The sequence below is a fragment of the Olea europaea genome, unplaced genomic scaffold (genome assembly GCF_002742605.1).
Source record: "Olea europaea var. sylvestris unplaced genomic scaffold, O_europaea_v1 scaffold2344, whole genome shotgun sequence".
Taxonomy (NCBI): domain Eukaryota; kingdom Viridiplantae; phylum Streptophyta; class Magnoliopsida; order Lamiales; family Oleaceae; genus Olea; species Olea europaea.
Genome location: NW_019241557.1, coordinates 18,469 through 34,728, shown reverse-complemented (window position 1 = coordinate 34,728; position 16,260 = coordinate 18,469). Strand labels below are relative to the sequence as shown.

Genomic DNA, 16,260 nt, shown 5'->3' with positions numbered 1-16,260 from the left:
TTGAGAAAATGGGATTGGGTGTGCAGGTGCTTTGATAAAAACTATTACATCAACCTGTGGATTGTATGAGGACGTTTGCTTATCCTTCTCTGTTGATTATTCAAAATACTCCACTTGTTACTTGCTTTTTGTAGTTACTTGAGTGCTCTCATTCTCGTTCATTCTGTCCAATGTTTTAAAAATTGACCCGAAAAAGAAGAAGGGTCGAGGTTTAAAGGGTTGAACCGGGGTCGAATTGGTATCGAACCGAATGACAAATTAAATAAATAAATACACAAATAAACTATAAAATATCACGATTATAATATATTTTTAAATTTTAGTTTTCTCATTCAAAGTAAATATAATCCATGGTTGCTAATTAGATTTATTATAGTAATTTATTTTATAACCTCAAAAACTAACAATTAATATGTTAAAAATAATTTGCTTTGTTCAAATTGAAAATTAAAATCTTGTTGGGGTTTATATTTGTTAATGAAAATAATGAAGTAAACTTGTAAACACTTAGAAAGTTATATTGACAATTGACTATTATTCCACATTGGAAGATTACCACAACATTAGAAGAAGAGTCTCCTTTAAGAAGAAGCTAGTATCCCACATCGAAAGATTATTAAAACACTGAAAAAATGGTCTCTTTTGAAAAGGAGGTAAAGAAGAATAACTTCTATAAAAAGATTATTTGGGCCTTCGATTGCAATGGGTGGCCCATTAAGATAGTTAAAAGTTTTTGTGGAAAAAAAAAATCAAAACTGTGGCTGGTTTATCGGTTCATGGTTCAACCGGCTGGATTGATGGTATATTAGCCGGTTCTTTGTTTTTCGGTCAATATATGAGTATTCGACTGGATTAAAGGCTGGTTTACAGGTTTCCCAATTGATCTGGCCGGTCTAGTCCGATTTTTATAACATTGATTCTTACTATAATTTTTATATTGTGATCCAAAAGTGAAATTTTACACTTCATGGTTGCCATCAATAACAAAAATCTCGAAGAAATCACAACCAATAACTTTGATACCACTTGTTAGGAAACAAAATGGATTGAGGTAATATATGACATAATATGAAATATATAATTGCGAACAAACAGTAAGATAAAAGGCAAATCAGCAGATGAATGTAGTATTTTGTTTAATTGAATAATATGGAGAAAATAAATATAATAACAATATTTACACAATTATTTTATATTTCAGTAACATGAAACTTGTGAAAAGAGTCTAGTATTTATAAGGGTGCATGCCAAATTCTAGAAATATGACAAAGATGGAAACAAGATAAAAATCACGTAGAATAAAGGGAAAAAATTTCTCTAAAAATTCCAACCTAATTTGAAAAAAAGACCTAACAAATACAACAGTTTTTTTAGTACAACGGAAGTTCATTCCCTGAAAATAACCTAAAGCCTCAATGTAGTAATCCTTCGTGCTCTTAAAATAACCTAAAAGTGTATTACTCCTTTAAAGATGAAGAGATCATTAGAATTTCAAGATTGTTGTTTAAATATCAACTAGCATTGAGATTTTAATATTAGTGTTCTCAAATTAATCACGTGACTAAATTTCCAAATAATCATCAAAATATGAAAAAATGAACTACTCTTTTTGACAAAATTAACCTAAAATTCTAATACTGGGATGGAAATTCAATAATACCTGAATAGTAAAATGTTGCATTTTATAAGTAGTTGAATTTTAGTTGTGGAGAATGTGCGGTGACTGCACCATGTTGATATAAACGCAGCATGAATGGACGTTTCTACCTCAAAAAGCCGCAAAACACGGTCGTCTTCTTTTGTTCCCTTGTCTCCATTCAAAAATAAAATAAAATAAAATAAAATAAATGCTATAACTACCTCAATTTACTCATTTATTCACTTCTCTTGACTATGAAAGCTTTTAATTTCCAATATAAAAAAGTCCCCCGGAGGCATAGTCTAGTGGTGCAAAGGATAGGAGTGAGTTATCTCACCCCTTACTGCAGCTGCAATGTGGTGATTCGATTCCTGAGATATGGAATTAGACTCCTTGTAGACGCAGTGTACAGACAGCTTTTGTTCCCTGATCTAATGGGGCACATCTTGCGATTTACCTCCCTCACAAAACTCTAAGAACGAGATGGTGGGGACCTCAAAATTGTGGTTCAACATTTAATTTCCAACATAAAAAGTTTGTGGACGATCTGTTTTGCTACGTAACAATCAAATTAAAGTGAAACTTCTTGTTTGACTCTACTTTTTTGGCTTCTTGCTCGTCTCACATTCAACACCTGTCGAGGGGTGGCACATAAATTAATAACTTCGGTGGTTCTTCTAATTCTATTGTACTTACTACATATAAATATGTTACTAGTCTTGCGTTTCTAATTCTATTACATGTAATAGGGTAGCAAATAAACGCATGTACTAAATAAATTTCATGTCTTCCACTAGTACTTTTATTATATAAAACTTAATCGTGTCTACCAACAGTGCAAAACTATAGATAGTATGGTTAACTCATATTATAGAAGGAAAATTGCACTGTTCAATTTGAAATGAATCGACCGAGTTAGTCCTTAACATTGTATTATGATTTTATAGTTTGTCGGAAACAACATAAATCATTCAAATCTATAGGAAATCCTTAAATGGCTCGCACATTCAGTTAAAAGACGATCAACGAGCTGGTTACATATAATGATAACGGAAACTTGGAATAAATTAAAATGAATAATTATCATGACTAAAACTATTGATATGTGCGAGACCAATTAATGTGGCCCAAGTAATATTATTAATGGATTAATTAAAGTGATTTATTATTGTTAAAATTTTATTCGCCTATTGAGGAGTGACAGTCTTATAACTATCCACTTTGATGGAAAGTGGTTTTTTTTTTTCCTTACCATGAAATTGACTCTCTCTACGTATATAAATGTGAATGAAACCCATCAAATTAGAACATTCAATTGCAGAGACGAAAAGACAGAATAGTTTATTGATATTACTAGTTTCTTCTTCTTCTTCTTCTTCTTCTTCTTCTTTTTTTTAAATCTTTCAATTATTTTTATGGATCAAGGTATATTTCTTGATCAATTTAATCTATATGTGAAAGTCATGAATTCTAAAGATCTTGGTACTAGGATTTAATTTCTTACAATATAATCACCCGTGAGGCTTTCCCTTCATTAAGATTAGCCGAGTAAAATGATTTTTATTTATTTATTTTTTTTCCCCGACCACATTAGGTGTCTCACTTTAAGAAATGTATACTACACTGCTAATCATAAAATTAAATAAAAACATTATGAAAAAAATATACAGTTTATATGCCAAATGTGGGGATGAACATACACAATCAACCCCTCGACAGTTAAATTTCAGTTACTGGCAGTAATTTTTAAGCATAAATTATCAGCATGCATAAAACTCCACCAGCTCATCCAAGGACTCAGGCTGAGGATCAGCATTTCCCAGCATCCAGAGGAGGTGCTCGAAAAGCACCACCTCGCAGCGAATAGTGGTCGACTCTTCGCCGTCGCCAGACCGCTCCACGAGCTCTCTGAAAAGTGGATTGTCCATCACATCAGCAGTGATGAAGTAGAGCCGTCGTGACTTGCCAACATAGATGGGATGCAGGTCCTTGGCTGCACTGTTTTTGTCAAACGAGCCATCATCTGATGAGTTATTGGCAACCAAAGTGCCCATACAGGTGCCGCTGGGGCGGCCGAGCTTGAAAGATTGCATCTTTTTGAGAACTGACTTGAGTTTGGTGAGCTTGCCTCCTTCAGCCATTAATTTTTAAGGAATTTTTGGAGGAAAGTAAATTGGATGTAGAAAATGAGAGGAATTTGGGGCGTTTATGGGGTTTGAGAAGGATATAAGGTCCGTCATTTAAAGGGAAGGCAGGTGCGGGTGGGGTCAGTTGGGGTGCAAATTTTGACAGAGAAAATGAATGAAAATGAAACGAACAAAGCATGTGGGGTCAGCCTATTTACTGTAAAGAGGATGGGAACNGGCATCAGGGTACTCAAAGGTTTTGAATTGGAAGTCTACTTGTGAATATGGAATCATATTGCCGGTGATTCAAAGAAGGGCGAAGAAAATTGAACTTCACTGTATACAAGATGGAAATGCAGTGGATTGGAGGACAGAGATTAAAGGGTTCCTTAAAGAACCTAATGGAGGGATTAGCAGGAAGACAAAGCTATGTTCGCTGAATTACACACTAATAGATGAAGAATTGTTTAAGAAACGCTCTGATGGTGTATTACGAAAGTGTGTAAGCTTGCAAGAAGCCAAGACAATCATGGCTGAAGTGCACGAAGGGATATGTGGAGCTCATCAAGCTGGCCAAAGGATGAGGTGGTTAATTATTAGGAGTGGATATTTTTGGCCAAAGATGGGAGAACTATGCGTTCAGTACGTAAAAAATTGTTTAGCATGCCAAAAACATGGTCCAATACAAAGAGCGCCAGCACGAGAGATGTCACCTATTATTAAACCTTGGCCATTCAAAGGTTGGGCGATAGATCTAATAGGGAAGATCTACCCTCCATCGTCCAAACAACATACTTTTGTTATAGTTGCAACCGACTATTTCACCAAATGGGTAGAAGCGGTATCTTTAAAAGAGATCACCCAGAAGAATGTTATAGAGTTTATTCGTGATCACATTATTTATAGGTTTGGAATTCCACAAAGTAGATCACGGAACATCTTTGAATGGGGATCAAGTGAACAAATTTTTGAGCGAGTTTGGGATTAAATTAGTAAACTTCACACCGTACTATGCTCAATCCAACGGACAAGTAGAATCTTCTAATAAGATTCTAAAGAATATCATCAGAAAGATGATAGATGAAAACGCCAGAAATTGACACGAATGTTTGAACAAGGCCTTATGGGCTTATAGAACATCACCTCGGTCAAGTACCAAAGTTACTCCTTTCCAACTTGTTTATGGACAGGAGGCCGTTTTGCCTATGGAAATCAACGTGCAATCAATTCGAATGTGCTTGCAACATAAGTTGAATGATGATGAGTATGCCGAATCACTAGTTCAAAATTTATTAAGTTTAGATGAATTGAAATTGGACGTCTTAGATAGGTTGCAAGTTCAAAAGTAAAGAATGGCTAAATTTTATAATAAAAAAGTCATAGCCAAGTCGTTCAGCCTGGGTGAACTAGTTTGGAAGACGATACTCCCTTTGAATACCAAGGATCCAAAGTACGGGAAGTGGTCGCCCAATTGGGAAGGACCATACAAAATAAACATTGTGTTGCCTAATGGAGCGTACCACTTAGAAGATCTAGACGGCACCAAGCACGTAAGATTCATTAACGGCAAGTATTTGAAAAAATATGTTCCTTCTTTATGGGAATGTAAACAGATAAAAACATAACCAATCATTCTGGACGATGAAAAGATAATAAAGACAGAGCGAAATACGTTCGAATAAAGTTCTTTATTATTAAACGTTCATTACAAGAATACAAAAGATACAAATGATGGAAGTGCTACAAAATACAACTAAAGTATCTCCCGGTTGACCGCTGAGTAAGTTTCACACCGCCTTCCTAAATGCATCGCTACAATGGTAGGATTGACGAGTAAGAGGGTGTACTGGCCCTACCGCCTTCCTAATTGCATCGCTGCAATGGTGGGGTTGATGAGTGAGAGGGTGTACTGGCCCCACTACCTTCCTAAATGCATCGCTGCAATGGCGAGGCTGAGAAAACTCTCAGCAGGCAAGCTGAGAAGCACTCTCAGCAAGCAAAGTGGCCCACATGCAGCCCAAAAATTGCCTCCCATCATTGACTCATTGTGAAGAACAAAGAGACGACGGGAAGAATTTTGCAGGAAAAAACTTCGCTGCTGGCCAGAAAATATTTCCTATACCTCCCATACCATATGTGACATCAAGGTAAATATAAGGCGGACGGACTAGACAGTCCATTTTTGGATCTGGTTGATCGTCAGAATGCCAAGAAATGACAGCAAATTGGTTTCGAAGAAGAAAATGAAGAGATGAAGATAAAGGGTGAAAAATGCGAAACATTTATAGGGGGGTGAAGATGAAGGGACAGAATATGAACAGCCACAATTCTGTTTAATGGACGGAATTAAATGGCCCTAAGTCTTGGGAACAGTAGTGGGAATATCAAAAGGGAGCGGACAAGATTCTTAGTGCAAAGCAGTTAAGTGATTAAAGAGTTGATGATTAGAAAATAAACGTCAAATAAATGCACAAAAAGTTAATGTTCGTTAATAATGAACAAAAATTACAAAAGAGAAAAAAACATCGTATGGCTTAATTACAGTCTACCCCATAAGGAACGAATTTGTTCCCTAAGTTTTTCCCAATCCTCGTTCTGCCGGGAGGAAGTGTGTTCAATTCAGCCGCAACGTCATCATCATCAACCTCCAACTTCTTATACTGTTCGACCAAAGATTTAGTTCGCTCAATCCCCTGAGAGGCGTTACGCTTTTTAGCAGCCATCCTCGCCCTGCAATCGTCCATTTTGGCTTGAAGTTCCCTCATCTGAGCAGCCAAGTTAACCATCAAAGAGTCTTCAATCATGACTTCGGAAGATATTTCTTTCAACTCGTCCTTAGCCTTGTTGATCTCCATGCGTAAAGACTCTTTCTCAGCTACAACTCTAAGATATTGAGTACGCTTGGCCTTTAGTTTAGCATTCTTGGCCAGCATAGAAAGGACCTTGGAGTGAATGACTTTCAACGTCGCTTTAAAGTCGGCAGAAAGATTGAGCGACGGAAGCGTCAGTGCTTGCTCTAACTTCGCACTCAAGTGCTCAAGTTCATCCTTGTGTCTGGCAGCACTAGCCCTTCCAATGTCCATATCCATGAAGGATACGTACTCAAATACCAACTCCTTCAAGAACTTCAAATCATCCTCTGAAGAAGCGGCAGGACAACCAGATGGAGCAGGGCGAGGCATTTGGACCTGCCCCCAAGAAGCGAACAAATCCTGGATAGAACGCACAATCCTGTCAGCGTCCTGCAAAGAAGGTTGCCAATATTAAAAATCCTCACTACAATGAACAAGGTGGAAATAGAAATGATAGAAGTGAAGCAAAAATAAAAACTACCTCGTCGACAATCGTAGAAGATGGCGCGCCCTCGGCCAAGCTTGCCACCAGCGACTCATCCATTCGTGAGGACTTCCCCTTGTCCGAGCGAGATGATGTTGCCACAACGGGCGGACTCATAGGAGTATCTGCAAAGTTCAAGAGCAACAAATCAGAAACCAATAGCATGAGCAAAGGTAAGACATCAAAAACTGAATTACCTTCTACTTCGATGATTGGGGGGTCGACACCCTGGGAAGAAGGTGGCTCATCCACGGGTTGTGATGAAGACTCTGGGACTGAAGATGTATCTTTAAGCATGGTCCCATCACCAACCGGTTTGGATGAAGTAGCCTCAACAGAGGATGGTGGAGTAGGAATTGTCGATGCCAAAGCCTTTGAAGGGGAGACTGAACTTTTCTGAAAAGTCCAAAAGATCATCAGTACACAGAACAGTATCAAATGTGGAAAAGCATACTTGTAAATAGACCGATTTAATTACCTTCCTCCTAACGATAAGAGGGGCATCATCATCATCATCAACATCATCCTCCATAATGGGAGATGCTGAGGCTGGCCGTTTGCAGCTTGAAGCACTCTTGGCCGTAGTAGGCCTGGCGAGGAGAGAAGAAGATGGACGAGCAGTTTGTTTGGTACGACGAGAAGGAGAGGGGCTTCGAATAGACAAAGGAGTGACCAAAACAGGAGGAGGAGAAGAAATACTCGGTTGGTCTAATGAATGAAAGGCATGATTGACCTCAGTCGCAAATAATCTGCGCTTCACTGATAGCCAAAGTTGTTCAAAAAGAGGGTGAGTAGCATGACAAGAATCAAAAGGGGCTAATGAAAAATGGCTTGATAAATGGAGGTTACGAACGTTTATAGCCTCTGCTTCCGCCTTATTAATGGTATGAAAACGGTCAATTAAGCTCTTCGAATAGCAAAGAGGAACAGGCCAAGTTTGGCCAAAACCAAGCTGACGGGCAAAAAATTGGGGAGCATAAATTTCTACCCCCGCTTTGGCATTGGTCCCAGTTAAGATATCATGGAAAAGCTCCCTCCCAGTTAAAAACTGGATCCAAATGAGCAGAGAGGTGCTCGCGCTATCTATAGTGGAAGGGGGATGTACATAGTTTGGAGTCAAAAAAGGAGGAAAAGGAAAGAAGGAAGAAATTGAATCTAAAGAATAAAAGAATGAAAAAATGTCCCGTTTGGACATATTTACAGGAGTTAAGGGCTCCATAGCTAGCCCGTAACAGCTAGCAAAAGGATGAGAAATGGATGGAGCACCAAGCGATGGAAAATAGGATCTCAACCACAGTTGAGTGAACTAAAGAGGTCCACTGCCAGTGGGAGATGCACCATTCTTCAATTGAGCCTGAAGAAAAGCCATACCTCTATAAAGGGCAACCAAAAACAAAGAACATAAATTCAAAGGCCTGTCACGCGCCAATTCGTGCGCTATAGGTAAATAACTCAGAGAAGGCTTTATACTTGGCACACACAAAACATATTTACAAAGCCAAACTAAAAGAAAGGCCACCCGCTCAGCATGCGTAGGCTCAGCGCTCGAATGATTATGGAGGGTCTGCAGGCTTGAATAAGAATCGGTGTAGTTTTTGCCGAACTGTGGGGCGCCACCAGAAACTAAGATACCTGGGAAAATGGTATCGCCCAAAGGTGGTAAATTCACCAGGGCCCCAACATCCCTTAACGTAATAGACATGGGGCCAAGAGGAAAAATAAAGGTGTTGTACTCAGAGGACCAAAAACTCAAAGCAATCGGAAAGAGCGCTGAGTCAAAAGTAGGGGGGCGAATAGAGACTTCTAACAAATCAGAAATCCTAGCGCCATCAAAAAGTGCCTTAGTAGGACCATGACCCACAAGGCGAGCATGCCACCTACGAAAAGCTACATCAGACTTAGGCCAAGTGCGAATATCTCTTTCGCGAAGTGGCCCCAGTGGCAGAAAGTTTAGAAAAGGAGGGCCATGAGTGTAAGGAAACAGCTGACCCACCGCCGCTTGTTCAACTGCCTCCGCATTGTTGAAGAAAGGACCCAAGTAAAACTCATTACGTCCAACGTCGACGGGCGCGAGAAAACATGGGGTTATGTATGGGCGACTCAGAAGTTTCTGAAAGTCATCAAAACTAAAGAAATCGCTAGCTTGAGATTGTGAAGCAGCCATTGGAGAATGAACGAAGCTTTTCAGGGTTACGTAACAAGGAAGCAAAAGATGAACAGTGAATGGTGAAAGAGATGCAGAAAATATGAGGCGTGGTTTGGTAGCAGTAAAATGGCGTGTTTGGGGTTTATAAGGGTTTGCAAAACGACGCACTTCGTCAAGTTATAGAAGGAAACAATGATTGAAATTCTTGGGAACTTCGAACGTCGCTGGAAACATGAAGTGAATATGGCAAAATTCAATAATTATTATTAATTCTGCCATATTGGGGGGTAATTGTTGACACATAAAAATTCAGCCCAAATCGAACAGCCCAAGGAATAAAGCCCAATTAAAGGATCCCCAAATCGGATAGCCCAAAGAACGAAGTCCAATCAAACAAATCAGGGTGAAGGCCCAAATAAGGGGTCCAAAAATGCGGTGACGCCATCGCCCAAGTTTGCGAGTCGCCCAGAATCTGAACGAATGGGGTGTCATACGGTCGCCCAGAGCTGTTATTCCACTCTCGCCCAAACCTTCAAGTCGCCCAAGGTATCAACAAATATAACGCATCGTGGTTATCAAGGAATGCAGTTATCAAGACAGTTGTTAAAGTAGCATTATCACGTTCCACGACTCAAGGAATTCAATCGAAAGCGGTTGAACGATGAAAGATAATGGCAGTAGTTAAGAGGCAGTTTCATGACAAAATGGCCACTACAAAGAAAGTGGGAAGTTATAGGACGATCAAACAGTTTTCAGGGTAGTTAATCACAAAAAGATCGTCTAAGAGGTATAAAAGGGAGAAAGGACGCAGAAGCAAAGGACCGAATCCAAAACTCTCGAACAGAGAATATGTAACTTTCATTTCCTTAACTTTTAGACTTAAACATTTTTCTGTAACTCGTGTGCTTGCGCCCCTTGGAGGCACGTTGTTTTTCATTCCCAATTGTAAAGTCCATCGCCAATAAAAGAACAACCCTTTTTGAGACTTTGTCTCAAGAGGTTTCGTCCTTTACACAATCGTCTGACCCTTTTTAATTGTTAGCGACTTAACCCGCGTGAAACAATTACAATTTACAATTGATATATTCTCAAATTCTTATATAACACATAAATAAATAAACACAATACCAAGTCAATTTAGCAAATAACATTCCAAATGAAAATGAAAACAATATCCAAATTCTCAAATGCAAAATTTGAATTTAACAAATAATATTATCAACATAACAATACTAAACAGTATTCTTATCCCTTGATCCTTATGTATCGAACTTAATCCCTACTCAATAACTCAAAAACTCCAACCAATTTATATTCAATCTTTATTTATAGAAAGAATAATGAAAAGCCCAATTGCCCAATTTTTTTAATGGGTACTTATAAAAAAAATAAAAAATTAACGGGTAATAAGTTCGGAGTGGGTCGACGCGTAAATACCATACTCACCCCGCCCGAATTGGGTTATTAAAATCAAATACCATATTCACCCCATTACACCATCGGTTCGATTCTTTCGTCCCGTTCGATTCGATTAATTGTGGTTTTTAGTTTTGATGGTTCGAATTACCATTCTTAAAAGTGATTAATCTAAAATGATGGTAGGAGAGTGGAAAAACTATTCTCAAATTCTATTTTATGATATTTCTGGTGTTCGATGAAGCATTTGCTCAGATCTCACACAACAAAACTGAAGATTTTTCTTCTCCAATTTTTTTTTTAATTTTTTAATTTTTTAATCGGGAGCTAGTTGAATCAAATGGAGAAGGATAAAAAACTAATTTTTTTAATTGAAGTTTTTAATGTTCAAACATCCTTTTCATTTGAAACTGTTCTAAACTCCATTTTAACTTGAAAAAATTGCAGTCAAAGTACCAAACTTTTTGTTTATTAGCAGATTTTGCCCAAATCTTTGATTTGTGCCACCGTGAGTACCAAACCTTTAAAAAATATGCAGCTCAAGTCCAAAAAGACGGTTTCCGTCTGTTTGACCCTAAAATCCGTCAATTGGCCCCATAAATTAAAAATCTGATTATTTTTCCCAAATACAGTAAGGGCAATTTGGACATATCTCATTTTTTCTATTAACTTAAAAATTAAAAAAGTAAAAACGAAAATCACAACCCCCTACCCCAACTCCTTCTTCCCCAACCCCGTCTCCCCAAAACCAAACCTTCTTCTTCCTCAAGATCAGCCCCAACGCCAGCTCACCACCGCCACTTTAAACTAAGAAACAATACCTCCACTGGTTGTAGAAAGAAAGACCAGCGATGGTGGAGGTGGAAAGACACACAGCTATACGTAGCATCTGGCAAAACCTCTTCGATTCCACCTTCTTTACAGCTTCAATTACCCTATCTGACAACAAAATTGGGTATGGCAAAACCCCTTCAAATCGCTTTTCTTGTTTGATTGCTATCTGATTTTGAGCTTGCTTATTCTGAGAAAGTATTCCTAGTAGTGGTCATGTCGCCATATATCAATTGAATTCAATTGGTGAAAATTTGATCGACTTGCACTTAAAAATTTAGAAAATTTGTGGAAAATTCCAACAAGTGATTGGTGGAGTAAAAATGTGAACTTTCTGATATGGGTGTGTTAGTGTCTGAGAAAATGGTTGGGGTCATGGGATGAGAAAAGGAAAGTGGTCTCATTCAGCATTGGGAGTTTTTTCCTGTGCTTGACGGAGCTGTTGGTTTTAGGAGGTGGTGATGTTTGATTTTAAGGCAGCGTTGGAACCAATGTTGAGTTGGTGGTGCCAAAGGTGGTGGTACCGGAGGTGGTTTTAGGTGGTGGTGATGCTTAGTACTTTGGGGTGAGGGGGTTGGGGAAGAAGGAGATGGGGTGGGGGGTCATGGTTTTTCTTTTTGCTTTTTTAATTTTTAATTTAATAGGGAAAATGAGATATGTCCAAATTGGCCTTACTGTATTTGGGAAAAATAATCAGAGTTTTAATTTCTGGGGTCAACTGAGTCAAACATACGAAAACCGTCAGTTTGGACTTGAACTGCATAATTTTTAAAGGTTTGGTACTCATGGTGACACAAATCAAAGGTTTGGGCAAAGTTTGCTAATAAACGAAAGGTTTGGTACTTCGACTGCAATTTTCCCTTTTAACTTTTTATATTTACTTGGAACTTTTGAGTTTTTGTTACGCCAATTTTCTCTCCTTTTAGGCCTAATATACCTTTTCTTTGTGTTCATTATAGCTGCAAGTAGGAATGTCAATGAGCTGAATCGAGTCGGCTCGCAAGCCAAAACTCTCAACTCAGGCTCTGCTCAGACTTTTTAAGGAGGGCATTTTTTTTTTGAGCCGACCCTGATTAAGCCAACTCCCGGAAATGGGGCTCGGCCCTAACCTTGGCTCGATGCCTTTGAGCCTCAAGCAGAGCCGATTCGGACTTTTTCGTGCTGAGACACGATCAGTCCAAACTGACGAGCCCGATTGCCATCCCTAATTGCAAGATCCTTGATGGAGCTGAACTTCACTAATCCAAATGGAAAACCTATTCGAATATCATATTCTAATCAAGTCGATGAGCCGATTGTCATCCCTAATTATGCCTCACAGAATGAGGAGTAAAAAAACAAAATGTTTAATAATGCAATAAATTTTGTCTTTTCTTTATAATATGTCCCACTGAAAAGCCACTTTCTCTATCCCTGGCGAATATCAGGTTCAATTTTTTATTTTTATTTATTTATTTTAACTATTTTCAAATCAATCTATTTGAAACGGTTTGAAAGAAATTCAAAACCAAACCTATTCATTTCATTTTTTCAAACCAAATCAGTGATTTTTTAAATCGATTTAATTATAAATTATAATTATAACGATCTAAAAAAAATATTTTTCAGACAAGTGAAAATTGATCTAAAATCTCAATATAACATTTGAATTGAAACCTTCCATATATAAACATTGTTATACAAATATACTGTCCTAAAGCAAGCTTAAACCAATAAATTAATATCCATAAAATTTGGACTTGCAAATTCATTCTTTTTGAAATAGAAAAGAAATTATTGTCATAAATTAGTATTTCCCTAAGAATCCAATAGAACCCTCCAGCAAGTAGATTACTAGATTTTTTGAAGTATAAATTGAACTAATAATTATTATATTTGGGTAAAATCATTATTATTATTACTATAAATTGGGTGAACGGTTCACTTTAATTCTTAGTGATTTTTAACAATTGAAACCTAAAGCACTTATCCACGGTTGATTGAAAAAGGTTGTAATCAATATCATGGTATGAACCTTCATGACTCCTTCAGCCCAATTGTAAGACCCACAAGTCGTCTTCTTATTCTGATCATTGTTGTTATTAAAGGTGACGTGACATTAATAATACATTTGTTCGAGGCACACTTGAAGATGAGGTTTTCATAGAAAAATGGAATAACGACACACCAAAAATTCATACTATGTTTGTAATTCAAGAGAAGCAATCAATGGTTTACACCATGCTACAAGGAATGATATGAGTTACAAGGATTACTACTTGTAATTTCGATACTATGTTTGTAATTCAAGAAAATTCATACTATGCTTGTAATTCAAGAAAAGCAATCAACGGTTTACATCATGCACACCATGTCCTCTAAAGCGAGCTTAAACCAATAATAAAATTGTATCCCTTAGGAACCGTACATACACCTTTTGACGCATACGGTTCAAAAAAGAATTGCGAAAAAAAAAAAGAATTAATGTCTAGATTCAAGTCCTCTTTCTTTGTTTCTATTCTTTTTTCATAGCAGGTTTTTTCTGACTTCTAATGAAAGGACTTTTTCTTCGATTTTCAATAAAGACGAATTTGAACTTCTTTCTTCCTTATAATAGGAAAAAAGTCACTAAACTTATCGAATTAACTTCTCATTGATGTATTGTTTCATCGAGATTCAATCCAAATCACGATGGTATTTTCTTGAATCCATAAAATATGGACTTGCAAATTCATTCTTTTTGAAATAGAAAAGAGATTATTGTCATAAATTAGTATTTCCCTAGAATCTAATAGAACCCTCTAGCAAGTACATTACTAGATTTTTTGAAGTATAAATTGAACTAATAAATATTATATTTTGGGTAAAATCATTATTATTATTATTACTACAAATTGGACGAACGGTTCACTTTAATTCTTAATGATTTTTGACAATTGAAACCTAAAGCACCTATTCACGGTTGATTGAAAAAGATTGTAATCAACATCATGGTATGGACCTTCATAACTCTTTTAGCCCAACTGTAAGACCCACAAGTTGTCTTCTTATTCTCATCATTGTTGTTATTAAAGGTGACGTGACATTAATAATACATTTGTTCGAGGCACACTTGAAGATGATGTTTTCATAGAAAAATGGAATAACGACAAGGTTTCATTGACACCAAAAATTCATACTATGTTTGTAATTTAAGATAAGTAATCAATGGTTTACATCAATTTTAATAGATGATAGGCTAAATGAAAAATGAAATTAAACGAACCATTTAATTTCACTTTTCATTTAATGTCATATTAGCGTCACCTTATTTTAATATTTTGTGTAATAATCTAATCCCAATTTCTTTTTGAACCCCTTATTTTTTCAATTCAAATGAAAAATCCAATTCAAAATTAGATTTAGATAGGGATAGAAATGATTGATGTGTTAAGTGATTACGTGGGAGATATATTGTATTAGCTCGGCTTAAAGCATTTTCATCAATTTGAGAGACAACAGGTGAAAAATAAGGATTTTTTTTTATTTACGTGTAATATTATTTTAATAAAAAATGCGTGGTTGAAAAGAAGAGAGAAAAAAATGCATTTTGAAAAAATGAGTACCAAACGAGGCCTAAATTAATGTTTTGTAGCTCAATTTGAAACTAAGTCAAAAGTTTAATGATCTCATCGAGATAAATTAAACTTAAGCGATTCAATCGAATTATTTCTCAAAGTTCAGTGACCCCAAAAACTATATACCGACCGGTCCCTATATCAATTTTCAACTGTCAAACGCAACCACTCATGCACTGGGCACTGGGTTAGGAGCCCAAGCCCACTCCGCCAACCTCGGGAGAGTTCTCCACCGCAACCCCCCTCTCATCTCGAGCCTTCATATTCCCCTCATCAACTCATCTTCCCTCTGCGGCCAGAATGAGTTTCGCATTCCCATGTACTCAATTTCCATTTGTAACTTTATCTGTAAACAAATGCAGTTTTCTGTCCGGCCACCATCACCGGGCATGGAAACGCCGCCGTATCAAACTCTTGGCTGTTCACAATCAGTTCAATCCCTCATCTTCACCCTTTGATAGCCTCTTTCAAAGCTTGCTCACACAGTTCTCTTCTGTAAATACCCTCGACTACATCGCTCCTACCCTCGGCCTCGTCTCCGGCCTCACCCTCTTTTTCTCCTCAAAATCCCAAAAATTGTTATCTGGTACGAAGAATTTTGATAAAGATTTTGGGGAATGGATTTTATTTACTAGCCCGACACCGTTTAATCGGTTTGTAACACTACGCTGCCCTTCAATTTATTTTCAAGGGAACGAATTGCTCGAAAATGGTGATGAAAAGCTTCTTAAAGAGGACAGACATTTCGTGAGATTGAACCGTGGGAGAATACTTAATGGAATGGAGAATTATGGTGAATTTGATGTGAAATTTGTATATCAGAGGGTTTGTGTGAATACAGAGGATGGTGGGGTCGTGTCCTTGGATTGGCCAGCGAATTTGGACTTGGAGGAGGAGAGCGGATTGGATACAACCGTGTTGATTATTCCAGGGACTCCAGAGGGGAGCAACGAAGGGAAAATTAGGGAGTTAGTGTATGAGTGTTTGAAGACTGGACTTTTTCCGGTTGTAATGAATCCAAGGGGGTGTGCAGGATCTCCGTTGACCACTGCACGGTAATTTTAGTTGAAATTCTTCACTTTCTAATTCTGTTGTGCGCATTGCAAAAAATGGAGTACAATTTGCTCATTTAAGATTGAGATTGGGTTGGGTTGAGAATGAGCTTTATTG

General features: G+C 37.4%; 1 protein-coding gene across 1 annotated transcript; it reads right to left on the bottom strand.

Moving 5' to 3' along the window:
• Positions 1–3,266: 3,266 nt before the first annotated feature.
• Positions 3,267–3,930, bottom strand: LOC111381637. Its single transcript, XM_023005435.1, has one exon. It carries the CDS (start codon positions 3,778–3,780, stop codon positions 3,400–3,402), a length of 381 nt encoding a protein of 126 aa, XP_022861203.1. The 5' UTR covers positions 3,781–3,930; the 3' UTR covers positions 3,267–3,399.
• Between the last annotated feature and the right edge of the window lie 12,330 nt (positions 3,931–16,260).

What these genes read in the sequence shown, in the direction of transcription:
- LOC111381637 (XM_023005435.1), bottom strand. Translation starts at nt 3,780, where the DNA reads ATGGCTGAAGGAGGCAAGCTCACCAAACTCAAGTCAGTTCTCAAAAAG.